The sequence below is a fragment of the Mastigoproctus giganteus genome, chromosome 2 (assembly GCF_048544385.1).
Source record: "Mastigoproctus giganteus isolate SK-2022 chromosome 2, ASM4854438v1, whole genome shotgun sequence".
NCBI classification, from domain to species: Eukaryota; Metazoa; Arthropoda; class Arachnida; order Uropygi; family Thelyphonidae; genus Mastigoproctus; species Mastigoproctus giganteus.
This window is the reverse complement of record NC_143576.1, coordinates 199,437,195-199,453,619: the sequence shown is the minus strand read 5'-3', so window position 1 is coordinate 199,453,619 and position 16,425 is coordinate 199,437,195. Positions and strand designations below refer to the sequence as shown.

General features: G+C 37.8%; 1 protein-coding gene across 1 annotated transcript in view; it reads left to right on the top strand.

Moving 5' to 3' along the window:
- LOC150089904 (carboxypeptidase B-like) overlaps positions 1-16,425 on the top strand; it is a 187,836-nt gene that overhangs the window by 101,942 nt on the left and 69,469 nt on the right. The window contains exons 4-5 of the mRNA XM_090390124.1: positions 8,592-8,683; positions 16,253-16,328. Of these exons, the coding sequence (XP_090246250.1) occupies positions 8,592-8,683; positions 16,253-16,328 (168 nt within the window). The remainder of the gene's footprint in view (positions 1-8,591; positions 8,684-16,252; positions 16,329-16,425) is intronic.

The following is a 16,425-nucleotide window of genomic DNA, read 5'->3' as shown; positions in this document are numbered from 1 at the left end:
AGTCATATTTCTGCCGCCAAACACGACTTCACTCATCCAACCTATGGATCAGGGTGTTATTTCGAATTTAAAGGCATACTATTTACGCACAACATTTGCTCAGGCGTTGTCTACAGTAGACGATGAGAAAATTTTTACGTTAAGAGAATTTTGGAAATCTTACAATATTTACCACACCATCTTAAACATTAATAAGGCCCGGGCGGAAATTACTAAAAGTTGTTTAAATTACGCATGGAAGAAAATATGACCACGGCAAGTAAAAGGCTTCGAAAGATTTGAAAAAGACGAATCACATGAAGAGGTTACAGATAAGATTGTAATGGTTGCAAAGCTACTTCAGTTGGAGGTTGATGCCAAAGACGTGGAGGAGTTAATAGAGGAAGAAGAGAAGGAATTATCTAACGAAGAACTTATTGACTTGCAAGCAGCGATAGTGAAAGAAGAAAATGCTGACGAAGTTCAGGATGAACCAAATGAGGACCCTTCATCACCAGAGAGATGGCAATGGCATTTCGTGATATTGCATCGGCAATGGCGAGGTTTGAGATGGATCCTGACAGCGAACGATTCTTAAAAGTTAACAGAGGGGTGAATGATATGCTTGCTACAAAGAAATCTACGATGAAAAGAAAAAAAAAGCCACCGTCCAGTCATCCATTAATCTGTTCTTTCTTAAGGTTGAGCAGCTAACTCCTTCTAAATCTCCACAGCCCTCAACCTCCGCAGCGGCGTACTTATCAGCTGAAGACGTCGATTCTGGCAACGATGCTCGAGAGGTAAAACTGACTGACGTTATGCCTGTCTCTTTTTTTTATAATTTTGAAATTTTTTTAAATTGCACTCTTTTGTAATTTTTCCTGCGCATGAGATAAAAATTTGAATAAATACAATAAATAATTCTATTTACATGTTCGTCGAACATTTCTTTTTTGATTCAATCAATTCAGCGAGCACAGTTGTGAGTGCTGCACAAGTATGGGAGAATTCCGACTTATGTAGAGTTCCGCGGAACGCAACTCTTACGTAAATCGGGGAGTTCCTGTGAAGTGTATTTATGTTTAAAAAATGGGAAAATCTTTCGGCTATAACATGCTTTGCTTATAACACAGGTCTAACAATAATGGATTTGTTCTCAAAAGAAAATTGTCCCACTTCCCACTCTTTTAAACTTTCCCGTATTTTAGTGGTGAGCCCTCCTACAGGTAGCATTGGATTCTCTCTAAACGGAACTCCCAATATTTGAATCGATTTATTCGACTCCACTTCTCGTTGTGGTAAAGGCCGATATACCCATTCCCCTAACAATTTGATCCTAGTTTCATCTTCGTTTATGTTTAACCCCGACTTCTTACCAAAAGAAGTAATGAGTGACAAATTCTTCCACCGCATAACTCGTAGTGAGAGTGGCGGTAACATCATCCGCATACACACTACATTTACGCTGCTCTGCCGGCTTTGGCAACGGTATCCCCTGAATGGCTTCTATTCTTCCCAGTAGTGGTTCCAGTGCTAACGTAAATAACAAAGGACTAAGCGGACATCCTTGTTTTACTCCCCTATCAATTTTAATGTTTTTCGAAATTTCTCCATTTACCAAAAGTCGTGTATATAGATTTCTCAGTGTATATATAGATTTCTCAGGACTGTAAACAACTGAGATCCTACGTTCGTATCTTTAATTATAGAGAAAAGGTAGTCGTGGTCGATTCTACCGAAAGCCTTTTCTAGGTCGATTGCCACTAACGCTAAATTGTAACTCTTTCGTTTCCGATATTCTAATACATCTTTTAATAGCCAAAGGTTATATTCTATCCGCCTCCCCGGTATACCGTAGCACTGTGTGCTTCTAACTACCTGGGTTACGTCGCGTTTTAACTTAGTTATAGAAATCTTTTATAGTCACAATTAGCCAACGGTATAGGTCTCCAGTTAGCAATTTTCGTTAAATCCCGTCCATGCTTCGGAATGAAAGTAGTACTGTATAGGCATTTAAAAAGCCTTCGGGTACAACCCCTTCCTGAAAAAATTTGTTAAAGACGGCCAGAAGAATAGGCGCTAACAAGTTCCAAAATTTCTTATAAAATTCAAACCCCAAACCATCCGGTCCCGGCACGCGTCGTAATTTACATGATTTTAGAGCCACGGTTAGATCCCCCATAATTATTTCCCTGTCCTGTAATGCTTTTTGCTCGGGTGTGAATTGTCCAATCGTCCAAATGGAGTTTTCTCTCTCTTTTGCGTAGTAATTTACAAAACTATTCATAACAGTTAGCGTTGTTGAATGTGTGTTGTCATCATCTGTAATTCCCTGAACAGTTTTGGCTAAATTATTTAACCTTAGTCTTCTTTGGTAAAACGCAGCTGAAGGACTATCAGCCTCCCTAAATTTCAGCTGTATTTTTCGCCCCTTTTCTTTCTCTTCTTCCAATATTATACCGTCAATAATCGCTTGTACTTCCACTGTTGCACTTTCATCCCCTCACCGGTGGTAAATTCTTTTTTCTTGTAGGAGATCTTTCAGTCTATTTCTGCGTTGTTCGTTTCTTTCCTTAATTTTGGAGTAATAAAATGATTTAGCACTTTAATTTTCGCCAACATTTCCCACTCATTTCTACCTTGCTCTACTATCTGTTTAATAACTGTTGTAAAGTCCCAGTCCTCTCTCTCTCTCCAGAACTGCTGGGTTGAGCTTCCAATAGCCATTACCCAGACTAACGTTCGTAAATAAATCTCCCTTCCACATTACTGCCATGTGATCTGAAACTTGTCGACCTCCCGCAAATTTCACATGCCGTATCATTGTTATCTTATCCTTCAACTGACTTGTTGCATAAATGCGATCTATCCTAGTTCCTATATTATTGGCTATTCTCGTGGCCGCTCGTTTCCCCGAATTTTTTTCCCTCCAGACGTCTACCAAGTCTAATTTAGTACAAACCTCGATTAATTCACGAACCCCCCCCCCCCCGTACCATGATGCGGGGCACCGGCCAGAATTTTGTCCATAATGGGGTCAGGAACGCAGTTCCAGTCCCCTGCCATTATAATCCACTGCAACCCCCCCCCTCATATAGTTGCCCAGCCCCTGAAACAGAGTTTTCCTTTCTAAAGTGGAATTTGGACTATAGACACAGATTAGTCTAATTGTGCGTCCCCCGTAACTCCAATCCACTGCCACAACCCGACCTTCTGTATCCCTACCTGCCAGTCGTACAGTCCCTAAAATTGGAGGAACCACTACTATTCCCACCCCTGTGGATCGATTTGTCCCAAAACTCCAAAATCCTAACAACCGGTATCTGTTTTGAAACTGCTGGATGTCTGCTAAGCTGGCGAAGTGGGTTTCTTGTAGAAACCAAATCTTCACCCCCATGTTCATCATAATTTGCCATATCATCCTTTGTTTGTTAATCGCTCTCAAACCCTGTACATTTAACGACATAAATGTTATTCCCGACATTATGAGCAGAACTTTACTAGAACTTCTGCTAAGATATTCCTATGTTCCGCATTTAATTTTAACTTGTTACTAGTGAGCAATACGGTGAGATCTCCAACATTCTTGTTTTTAATATTAGAAATAACGAAATCACCCCAGGTGAACTGAATATTAGCTACCTGACCCTCCTCGTTTTCATTCCAAAGAAAATTCGGTTCTCCTCGAGTTTTAACAATTTCCGCCAAGCTTCGCCTATATTCCCTGTATTCTTTTGTGTTTCCTACTACATTTAACCATTCTATTCCTTCGTATTCCCTCGTTGTATGCCATCTGAATCCGAATCAGACCCCGAAAGTATTTTGCAATCTTTCTTACCGCCTGACAAAATTGATACCTCTTCCCCCTCTATTTGTTTTGTTTCGGTCTCTTCTTGAATTTCCTCTGTTCCCCCTTTTGCTCTTTTAGTTTTACCGCTTATTTCTTCCTTCTCCCCCCCGTTTATGTACATTTTGTACTGTGTTTTGCGCTTCCATATCCTCGGTTAGTTCTGCGTGTTCCGATTGTGTTACCGACATATCGTACGCTATTGTAAACGTCGGTGTGATTTCTTTAATCTGCGTTTCACCCCTCTGCGCTACTATAGTTTCCGCGCTCTCAGCGTTAGGCATATCTTTTAGCGGCTCGCTCGCTTTCTGCTGTCCTCCTCCACCAGCAACTCTTTCGGCAAACGTGCGTTCCGAACATTGAATGAATTTATGCGTGGAAGCTCCACATTTTTTACAATTATTAAGGCAGTTGGCCGTAATATGACCGGTGCCATTACAATTAAAACAACGTGATTTTTGGCATTCTGCTCCCAAATGGTCTTTACCTCCGCACCTCAAACAAACTTTCTGAACTCCTAGGTAATTTATTAATAACCTATGACCCATCGAATCGATTATGTTTGGCACGGGCGTTTTCATGTCAATATGAATTTGCACCGTACCTGTTTCCACGCCTGGCCATTCCTCATTCTTTCCTATGAATCTTAACAACCTTACCAAACTTTTAAAAAAAAACTCTCGACAGGACTATTAGACATTTCTACCGGAAACCTGTCAACCACTTTGCGTATGTTACCAATTTGCACAAGTTTGATCATTACGTTTCTAATAGAAAACCCTTTCAAAACCTTTTCTCTTGCCTCTATTGTTTTCAAGACCAACTGATATTTCTGCCTCGGTAATGGAGTTAATCCTTTTATCTCGTGAACCGAAACAACCTGAGTCACTCCCCGCATTACCTGTAGTCTGAAACTCCACTGTTCTTTCTCTAAAAAAGAACTGTGCCATAATTAATCTCGGTTCCTTAAGGAAAATGAATAGTTAAAAAATCCCATGTCCTGCCTGACACCAGCAAAACGAAAAAAGAAAATATCTAACTTGGCAGAAATAAATTCCAAAGAAATGTAAAACAAAAGAAAATCAATCACTTACTACCCTCCAAAAGGAGGTTCCCCACAACGGGGAAACCTCAGCTGAAAGAACCGCCGCTAATCTCTTGATGCGATCGGACACTTTCTTCAACCTTCAGAACGAGTAGAACACCAATAAACGAAACAATTCACAAACTAGACGATCGTTTCGAACCTTTTTGGCTTTGTCATCAGTGGGCGGGTAGGTAATACAACAAGCCATCTCAGTTGCGAAGTTATATCCACATTATGAGAGATGCCAGAAAGGTGTGGTGGTAATGTATTTGGAAAATTAAATGCACTAGGCATAATCCTTATGGGTTTTGATAATTAACTATATAATATCGGTGTAAATACACCATAGTTAACCCATAGATTTGAGCTACGATTGTAGCGTAGAAGGCATCGTTTTAATTGTATCTCATAATGTTGCCTTCACAACAAGATAGCTACTATTGAATTACTTCAAATAAATAACGCTTCTCTAGTAGAGAAGACTACTATTATTTATTTTCAGCGTACCACCACCCAGACGATCGTTTCGAAGCTTTTCGAAGCCTAGTGCATTTAATTTTCCAAATACATTACCACCACACCCTTCTGGCATCTCTCATAATGTGGATATAACTTCGCAACTGAGATGGCTTGTTGTATTACCTACCCGCCCACTGATGACGAAGCCCAGAAGCTTCGAAACGATCGTCTGGGTGGTGGTACGCTGAAAATAAATAACAGTAGTCTTCTCTACTAGAGAATCGTTATTTATTTGAAGTAATTCAATAGTAGCTATCTTGTTGTGAAGGCAACCACATTATGAGATACAATTAAAACGATGCCTTCTACGCTACAATCGTAGCTCAAATCTATGGGTTAACTATGGTGTATTTACACCGATATTATATAGTTAATTATCAAATCCCATAATGATTATGCCTAGTGCATTTAATTTTCCAAAGCGAAAATATTGTAATGTGAACCCAATAACACATTGTTTTTTGGTAATTCATTCCACGACCTCGGAAGTTCAAATTTTCGCTATATAACTCCCTAAAAGGTCGTTTATATCGTGTAAATTGTATTAGTTACCAATTCAAATCATTAAACGCACTACACTTTCATCGTTATCATATGTTATAAGAACCAGTTTTGAACGGCTTTGTGATATTTTTCTAAAGCACATTTCTGGAAGTAACCACCATAAAACAATAAAAACTATTTGCACTTTCCGGTTTATTGGGCTTTTCTCTTAATGCAAACAATTATAAACGGGTAGTAAACTCGATGTTATTGCATTTACGAAAATAGAATTGTGTGGTTTTTTATGTTATTAAGGTGAATTTACTGAAATCTTCAATCATATAAAAAACAAAAAATTTTCAAAATTTCTCTTCATTCTTTTTTTTTTTTTTTAAACTTCGTAAACTTGTTACTCCTCGCAAAAATCAAATCGTGTTAGTTGCAATTTGTGCGTTCCGTTAAAAAAATGCTTATGCATGCTATTTAAATTTATAAAGAAAAGAGAAGATTATCTTGGAAATTAACACCTCTTGAAGCACTTCTGAAGAAGACGACTCCTTGTGCAACAAACCAACAGGTGCCAAGCCAATAATGAGAGATCAACAAGTGTGTATTTAGTCGATGATGATGAAGAATAAACATTCTTTAACATTTTTAAGTCATAAATAATTTCTCTATTATAATTTGCTTGATTTTAAAGGCCACATTTTCATTTCTTTGGATAAATCAATCATTGTTTAAATATAAACTAATTAGCTAACTAATTTCATTGTTGAGAATGTAACCCATATTTTTAACATTATGTCTATGGGAAATAAATTCCCGCTTTACAAGCACATGCTAGGAACGAATTAACTCGTAACCTGTATTCTGTGGATTCGGGATACAATGTCCAGTCAAAACATTATGGCAATCCTTGTGTTTTAGCAATCAGCTGTTCCACACTGCCTGGTGGCCCATGTGTCACAGTGAGAACAGGTAAATATGATACTGCAGATTTGTGCTGTGCAGTCCATATGAAGTATTTGATTGACATGGAAAAGGGGCATAATCTGACAGACTTCCAAAGAGGGATGATTATCTTTTAGACTTCCAAAAAGGGATGATTATACTGCAAATCTTGTAGGCTCTTTGCAGAATTCTATAGTTAAGGTATTTCAAGAATGGATGGACAGTAGACAGAGCAGCAGTCGCTTGGCCAATGGCAGTCACCCATGCCTCATCAATGGTCATGGTGAACATAGGCCATCCCACCTTGTGCAAGTTGATAGATGGAAAGCTGTTGATTTTGTCAGGTAGCACATTGGTTATAATGACCACACTCCAGTTCAAATCCTGTCAACGATGCAAGGAACTTTGTTAGTCAAGGAACTTTGTTAGCTGAGTTAGTCAGGCTTGGGTGTGGTTGTTGTAGGGTTTTAGACACATCAGCAACTTAGGCCATATTGTGCCATACATATTATGTCTGTAAATTGTGTGTTCTTTGGTCCATTTACTGTTTGCGGGACAAAAAACCCGAGTTTCCAGGAAGGGAAAATCGTGCTACTGTCACTTGAAGCTGATTAACTCAACCCCATTGTGAAAAAGGTCCAAAAAATTCCTTGTGTCATTGACAGGATTTGAACTCTGGTCTTTTCCATCTGGTGTGGGGGAGAATGGTGATTATACCAACTGTGCTACCCACAAAGGCCACAGGCATGGTTAGCAAGGTTTTTCTCCCCGGCAAGCTGGGTTTTTTGTACAAAATCAGGCAAATCGACTAGAGAACAAATGCAATTTATAGACATAATGAACAGATAAGATAGCTCTGGGGTGACCCTAATATGGCAGTTTTTTTTTATCATGGACTTTAACCGATGGAGGCCAATGATTTTTCTGAGACCACGATCCAACAAACCCTCCTCTGTATGGGCTTGCAGAGTAGACATCTGGCCAAGGTACTCATGCGGCATCATTGGACCATTGACGACTGGAAAACAAAGTTGCATTTTCCAATGAATCATGTTTCCTGCATTGCAGAGAGGAATTCCTAGTCCAACAGAAAAAAGGCAAGTGGTGACAGTGTTTTGCTATACAGGAAAGTTTTCCTGGGAATCTTTTGAAACCTTCATCCCCCTAGACCTCACTGTTAATGCTAAACTACCTATCCATTGTAGCTGATCAGATACACTCCATGGTGACTGTTTTCCTGACTGGCACAGATCTGTTCCAACAGGATAATGTGCTCTTCCACATTGCCAGTATTGTTCAAGAGTGGTTTGCCAAACATGAAAATTACTTCAAAGTGTTGCCTTGGCTGCTGAATTTGCCAGATATAAATCTCATAAAATATCTCTGGGATTACATGGATTGACAGATCCGGCATTTGGATCCTCCATCATGGATTAGTGCAGATCTATGGGATGTAATCCTGATGACATGGTACAACACACCTCCTGCAGTATTCTCAGTCTGTATAAAGTCCATGCTTTGCTGTATGGTACTGGCAGCAAGAGGAGAACATACTCACTATTAGGTAGGTGGTCATAATGGTTTGACTTCAGTGTATATATATATATAAATTTTTGTATTAATAATGCAAAACTAAAGACACACTAATTTCTTTAATTAAAATTGTTCCTAAAATGTTACTTTTAGTGCCTTTATCTTAATGGTTTAATTTTATATCATTTTCAGGACAGTGTGATGAAATTAGGAAAATTAATTACCCTGCTGTTAACAGTCATGGAAGGATTGATTATTAGTCTAGCTAAGGTCGACTTCACTAGGTATGTATAGAATTAAGGGTTTTTGAAATCATTGTATATTTTATTTTCTCCCCAGGTTTCACTCCTTTGCCACTATTACAAAATTTGATTATTCAACATTTAACTGAATGACAATGCAAAACTTAATATTTTATTAAGCTATTGTATAAATTTAAAATGAAAAATACAGATATACCAAATTGAAGGTAAAATTAAGGTTTAGTATTCTCAGATTCTCACCTGCAGGGTAGCACAGTGCATATAAGCATCATCTTTTCCACACAATGTTGATAGAACCCCGGTTTGAGTCCCATCAGTGACACAAGAAATTTTTATGGGTTTTTTTTAAAAATGTGGCTGAATAAGTCAATCTCAGGCAAGAGTTGCTTGGCATTTTTACTCACAGAAATTTGGCTATTTCATCCAACAAAGAGGCTGCTCGACCACAGAAAACACACAACTTATAGATATAATATATGGCACAATATGGTGTAGGTTGCTGACATGCCTACTACAACAGCAACCTCAGACTGTCATGCAATATCATCATTATCACTGCACAAGGCTCTAGGCAAGTGCAGAGTGTAATGCACAAAAATGTACATCTTCACCTTTTAAATTATGGAATCTTCTCATAGCGTATTTGGTAAATAAAGATTTCATGTTATAATGAATTATTGAGATATGCCTAATAATAGCAATGCTACACGATAAATGTAGGGTACAGTAGAATCTTTCATCCGGTGAACTAGGGCCTGCATCCTTGTTGGAATGATCCCAAGTTTGATTGATTATACGACTCTGATGAGTATAATGAACAAGTGTACAGAGAAATAGAGTGGGCCAGTAAATCAGATTGTCTTATAATGGGGAATTTTAACTTCCCAGATATTGATCGGGAGTTCTGGGTTGGCCACTCGCACACTCAGTGGCGGATTACCCATTAAGGCAATGAGGCACGTGCCTAGGGGCCCCAGGCTTTGGGGGGCCTCCAAGCCAACACATTTTCCTATACTGTTCTAAAATAGATTAATGTTTTCAGTAAACATCATAAAAATTTTGGTTAATTTAAGCAAAAAATTCAAAAGTAAAATTTAATTTATTTGCCACCTAACTTTTATTTATTTTTTATTCTTTTTTTTTATTATTATTTTTTTGGGGGCCCCCAAATATAATTTGCCTAGGGGCCCAACTAGCCTTAATCCGCCAGTGCGCACACTAGCAAGGATTTATTGGATGATTGTTTTCTACAGCAGCATGTTCGAGAGGCAACCAGAGGGAGTAATACTCTTGATCTGGTTATTAGTAATGATTCTTCATGCATTAAGAATCTGCAGATAAAGGAACCACTAGGTGGCAGTGATCACAGTATGCTGATGTGGAATTTACTCAAAGATGTAACTACTGTCAGGGGTAAAGGAAAGAGTTTTTGCTTGCTTTCATAAAGGTGACTGCGATGGTCTGAGGCAGTTTTTAAAGTCTATACAGTGGGACCAACAGCAGATTCTAAATGGGACCCATTCAAGGAAGTAATCTTGGAAGCTACTATGCTTTTTGTCCCAACTAAGAAATACCATTCAAGATTTAGGCCTAAATGGAGGTCGGATGAAGTAATGAGACTCGTGGCAGAGAAGAATGCATGGGATGCATATAAATTGTCAGGTGACACAGAAGCGTATGTTAGATATAAGCTGGTGTGTAATCAAGTCACAAAGGAGATTGGGCAGGTGAAGGTAGATTACGAGAAATCTTTGGTAAAGGATGCAAAGAAAAACAGCAAAGAGTAAACTCTAGAAGGAAGGGGATGAATCAAAATGGTCCACTTGATATCGATGGTGTGACTATTGAGGACCCTGCTCAGGTAGCTGACAAATTGAATGAGTATTTTGCATCTACATTCACACAAGGAGTTATTCAGGGATGGCAATGCCAGACGTTTATCAAACTCTAGCAGGGAGCAAAATGATTTTGTAATAACTGAGAGCAAAGTGAAGTAGAAATTGTTGAAGTTAAACATAAGAAAGGTGTCTGGGGTGGATGGAATTTATCCAGTTATATTAAAGGAGGCTGCAGAGGAAGTAAGCAAACCCTTAGCCATTAAGAGAGCTTCCTTGGACTCAGGGGAGGTCCCCATGGCTGGAGATGTGCAAATGTGACCCCAATTCACAAAGGGGGGAATCAAAGGGTGACGAGTAATTACAGACCTGTTAATTTAACTTCTGTTCCAAGGAAATTAATGGAGGCACTGGTTAAAGAAGCACTGCAGGATCATCTAGACAGGGCTGCATTTATGATTCAGACAGCATAGTTTTGTTAAGGGGAAGTCTTGTCTGACCAATTTGATTGGATACTATAATGAGGTCACAAAGGAACCGGATGCAAAAAATAATTTTGATATCATATACTTGGATTTCAGGAAAACTTTTGATACTGTTGCACATGGAAAACTAATGTACAAGTCGGAGCAGTATGGCATTAAGGGATGGTTGAGTGGGAGTACACAGAGAGTGGTAATCAATGGACACTGCTCTTCGTGGACTAATGTTATTAGTGGTGTACCCCCAGGGGTCCATGTTGGGCCCATTGTTGTTTTCTGGATTTATCAATGATAATGATGAACTTATATCAGGCTTGTCCAAGTTTGCAGATGATATGAAGGTTGGCAGGGGTGTTAATGAGAGTAATGACAGTACGCTAATGCAACAGGATCTATAAAAGTTGAGCAGATGGGCTGAGAGGTGGCAACTGAAGTTTAACATTGACAAATGTAAAGTACTGTATATGGATAGCAGTAACCCTAGAGTAACATATCAACTGTGTGGTATTACACTCAGAGTGGTAGAGAATGAAAAAGATCTGGAGTAACTATGCAGTCGAATATGAAGTTTTCCAAGCAGTGCAGACAGTCTGCAAGAGTAGCTCATGGTGCCTTGGCAATGATATACAGGAATTTTTCTAGAAGGGATAAGGAGGTGATTCTCCCCTTGTATAAGGCAATGTATATCCCCTTGTAAGGCCACACCTTGAGTACTGTATACAGGTCTGGAGGCTTCATTTTAGGAAGGACGTAGAGCTGCTTGAACAAGTACAGAGAAGGGCAATGAGATTGGTGAATGGAAAAAAGGTTGCTCTTATAAAGAAATGCTTAAGTTCTGCAAATTGCAGTGTCTGGAGACTAGTCACCTGCGAGGTGATCTGATTGAGGTGTATAAGGCCTTGAATGGTTTGAGCAAGTTAAATGCTGATGGGATTCTTCCTCCTCTTGCCCAGAATTGAGGACAGACAGTTGTAGATTAGAATAGTTGTAGAATAAATTGGCCTTTAGCCAGTGGGTGGTTGATTGCTGGAACAAACTTCCATCTATCGTTGTAGAAGTTGACAGCTTAAATAAATTCAAGGCAGAACTAGGAAACATTTGGAGTTAATGGATGGTGAAATGGGAATGTTTTTTTTTTTTTTTTTGGCTGATGCTATATAAGCTTGCTTTCTTGCATCATATGCCTTTACTAATGCTAATACTAATATTGTAGTCACAGAAAATCTGTGTGATATATATATATATATATATATATATATATATTTTTTTTTTTTTTTAATCTCAATTTATTATATTGGATTTGGTAGTGTATTGGGCTCTAGTAATAGAATATCTAAATATCTTTTGAATTCTTATTAAAAATAACTGAATGCTATACGGAATACTTGTATAAGGTGCATATAACATGTAAAATTAAAAACTCGCATAGACTTACTTGTCGTTTAAAGCATTTAAAGGCATGTTTCTTTTCTAGCGAATATCATTGAAATAGTTTTCAAGATTGCCTACAAACTGCTTCAATTTATAGAATAGAACTTATACATAAGTACTGCATAAATATAGCTTTTTTTTTTTCAGGTATACTTCTGAGAAGGTAACAGAGTACATTGATTAGCAAAACGAGTCTTTTGGCTGATTCGACTCAGTTGAGTCATTATAGAAATATGACTAGTCATGACTTCAGTCTTGTCAACAACTCCAGTCAAGTCTTGAGTTGTTGAGTAACTTGGAAATAAGTCACCATTTAACATTCAGCCCATGAACAAGTGATTTTAACTGAATCACTCATTGAAGTCACTGAATGGCCAAGAAATTCAATAACCAATCCCTGAGGAAAACGACAACTAGCTTCATATAAATGTAGAATGACCAGACGTCCTGAATTTGAGCATAATGTCCCAGTGTCTTGAATAATCTTTTTGGGGCTGCCGATTTGTCTGATTTTCATGCAGAGACCTTTTTCTGAACTAAATAAGTGATATTAAAATATATAATTTTGTTGATTTATCATGGCAGTTAACATTATTGTAATAAATAGCAACACTCATATTTTGCTTCTGACACTGTTAGTGTATGAGAACAGTGTAATAAAGCATCAAGATGAAAGTGTATATTCTGCTTGCTCATGCACTACCTGTTGACATCCTGTTGTACCGTTTTTATGCCCTTAATAATCAAGAAGCATTTCATAATTATTAGTAAAATAGAACGTGAAATATTTTTTCTCCCCATTCAGTAAAAATAAAAGAAAAATATTTGAAGAAGTGGACATTTAACAAAAAAAAAATATCATCTTGATGATTAAGTTCATGAGCAATATGCATGACATTTGTAAGCAGTTGTGACAGTGGACATGCTGATATAAAAGCTTACTTGATCATACAGAAAAAGTAGAACTGCAGAGGAGAAACTACAAATTCTCTTTGTGAAATACTTGGAGGGGCTTGCCCTATATTTTTTAACAGCTGTTGAGTCCAGTGTGGTCCCAGGTTGGGGCTAAAGGGAGCTATAGCTCCTCCCTTTTGATCAAAATAATGTGTATTTTTTTATTGTTGCATGGTGATTACAGCTTAACGATTCCCAGAACAATTCTTTAGCGCCTGCCTTTCTCTTTAACTGCTTTAGCTCTCCCTCTTTAGAAAATCCCAGGCTACTGTTTGGTATCCTGGATTTTTGGGCATCTCTGTGATGGCAGACCTAGTGGTATTATAGTTTCACCACTGCAAAATTGCCACTACATGCAGGACTTGTTGTCAAATCATTGCAAGGCCTGAATGCAAACAGAAAATTCTGCTGCACCTTACATGAAAAGTGCAAAATAAAATCACAGTTTTGCCACCCCTGTAAGTGATACCTGGATGTAGTGTCTTCTGTTGTAACATGGGTTGAGATTACACGGCCCTGATCTTCAAAACTTCAAAAGAATTCTTCGAAACCAATTATTTTTCTACCACAGTATTCTAATGAAGAATAAAAGATAGAAAAATGTGATCAAATAATACAATATTCAAAAGGTGGAATGTATTAAGCACTAAAGCAACTAAGGTTGGTGAGCATCAGCATAGTGTGTATTCTTCGGTTGATTTGCTGAATGAAATACCCAAATTTCCAGGAGATAAGGTCATACAAACTTGCCTGATACTGACTAACTTGGCCATATTGCGAAAAAAAACTGATGAACTATTCTCCAGTCGAGATGGAATTTGAACCCAGGCCTTTTCCGTACTCAAAAGGCATGAAGTTGTGTCAGTATCTTTTTTTTTTCCAATTCTTAACTCATGCCACTGTGGAAATTATATTTTCTTTGAACATACACTAATCACAGCATTGAAAGTGAATGGAAATTTCTATACACTAATCACAATAGTGAAATTGAATGGAAATTTTTATACACTGATCACAACAGTGAAATTGAATAGAAATTTCTATGCTGTGATTTGCAAGTGGCAGCTGATTACAAATTGACTTGTCTTAACTCTGTTACGAAACTAATTCTTCTAAACAAAAATAGGATCTAGCGAAAAACACAGATAATAATTATGAATGGGATTAGAAATGATTTGATTTGATTAGAATTGACAGTATGCTACTGCAACAGGATCTGGAAAAGTTAGGCAGATGTGCTGAGAAGTGGCAACTGAAGTTTAACATTGACAAATGCAAAGTTCTGCATATGGGTAGCAGTAACCCCAGAGAAATGTACCAACTGTGTGGTACTACACTTAGGGTAATGGAGAATGAAAAAGACTTTGGGATAATTGTGCAGTCGTATATGAAGTTTTCTTAGCAGTGCAGACAGGCTGCCAGAGCAAGTCATGGGGTATTGTCAATGTTATTGTCAATGTTGCTTGAGTGTGTACAGAGAAGGGAAACAAGATTGGTGAAGGGGATGAAGGGGTCCTCTTACCAAGGAAGGCTTAAGTTCTGCAAATTGCAGCATCTGGAGACTAGACACCTTCGAAGTGATCTGATTGAGGTGTATAAGGCCTTGAATGGGTTGACCATGCTGAATTCTGATGGGATTCTTCCTCTTACTCAGATTACAAACCTTAGAGGGCATAAATTCAAATTGAGGAAAGACAGTTGTAGAATAGATATGTGAAAATTTGCCTTTAGCCAGCACATAGTTGATTGTTGGAACAAACTTCCATCTATCGTGGAAGATGATAGCTTAAATAAATTCAAGGAAGAACTGGACAAAATTTTGGAGCTAATGGATGGGTGAAATGGGAAGGGTTTTTTTTTTTGGCTGATGCTGTATGAGCCTGCTTTCTTGCATCATATGCCTCTGCTAATGCTAATATGGTTACAATGTTAATAATAAAAATTTGCAGAAGTTCTGATTTACAATAGAATTTTCAGTTCTGATGACATTCAAATAAAAACATCAAAGACTGAAAAAAATTATCAAATATTGCCGAGAAGTCACTTTTTTCATTCATTTCATTAACTCATTTGGAAAGGTCTGAGGGAAGAATTCTTTAGGACTCTTCAGTTGGCACTGTATTTAGCTGATTTCAAGTAGAGGAAACAGGGCTTTTCACATGAGTTACTTTGTGTTTTTCCACTTGCACAACATGCAAATTAGTCTGTGAATTCATACACACACATACATTGTACAGCCAGATGATACCTAGTACATAATTTAGTTTCCCAATGTGGGAGGAAGGTGAGGTGGGAGATGACTAGAAAAGTAAGCAGGGATGTTTTCCTACTCACATCTGCAGGTGCATCTGTATAATGATGTCTTGGCACATAATAGCCTTAGATGCTAATGTGCCAATACAATCCTAATCCTAATCTGCAGCTGCATGGTAATCACTTGTGATCATGCCTTATGTCAATATTAATATGCTTGAGTTAGAGGTACATCCAAGATCCCCATCCTTCAACTACCTTGTATCTTGGAGGCATTTTTTGCTAGCCATGGGCCTTTTTTCAGTGAACACGCTGTATACCCGAAGGATATATCCATGGTTAAATATCTACTTTGCTTAAAAAAATTGTACCCTGATGATATAATCTATTAATAGATTATGAAGACTTAATATATTAATCTATTAAGTCTTCATAAAAAGCATAAATGAAGTTAAATTTTTATTACAGATGCTAAGGAATGGAAAGAGGTACAATATAAATATAAATTGCAATATGAGAGGTATAGGAAAAATATAAAAAGCAAAACAAAAACTGAGATGCATGTAGCAATACTTTTTTCATTTACTTAATGTTTCACTGATTTCACAAGAATATAATCTCTTGTATAATTCCAGGCATAGACTCATTGGAGTAATGCCAACTAAAGTAGAGGATCTAAATGCATTGTTTCACCTCACAGAAAATCCTCAGGTAAGCAGTAAAGATTCTAAACAGATCTCTTTTATTCATAATTAGCATTAGTAGAGGCATTTGATGCAAGAAAGTAAGCTTATGCAGCATCAGCCAA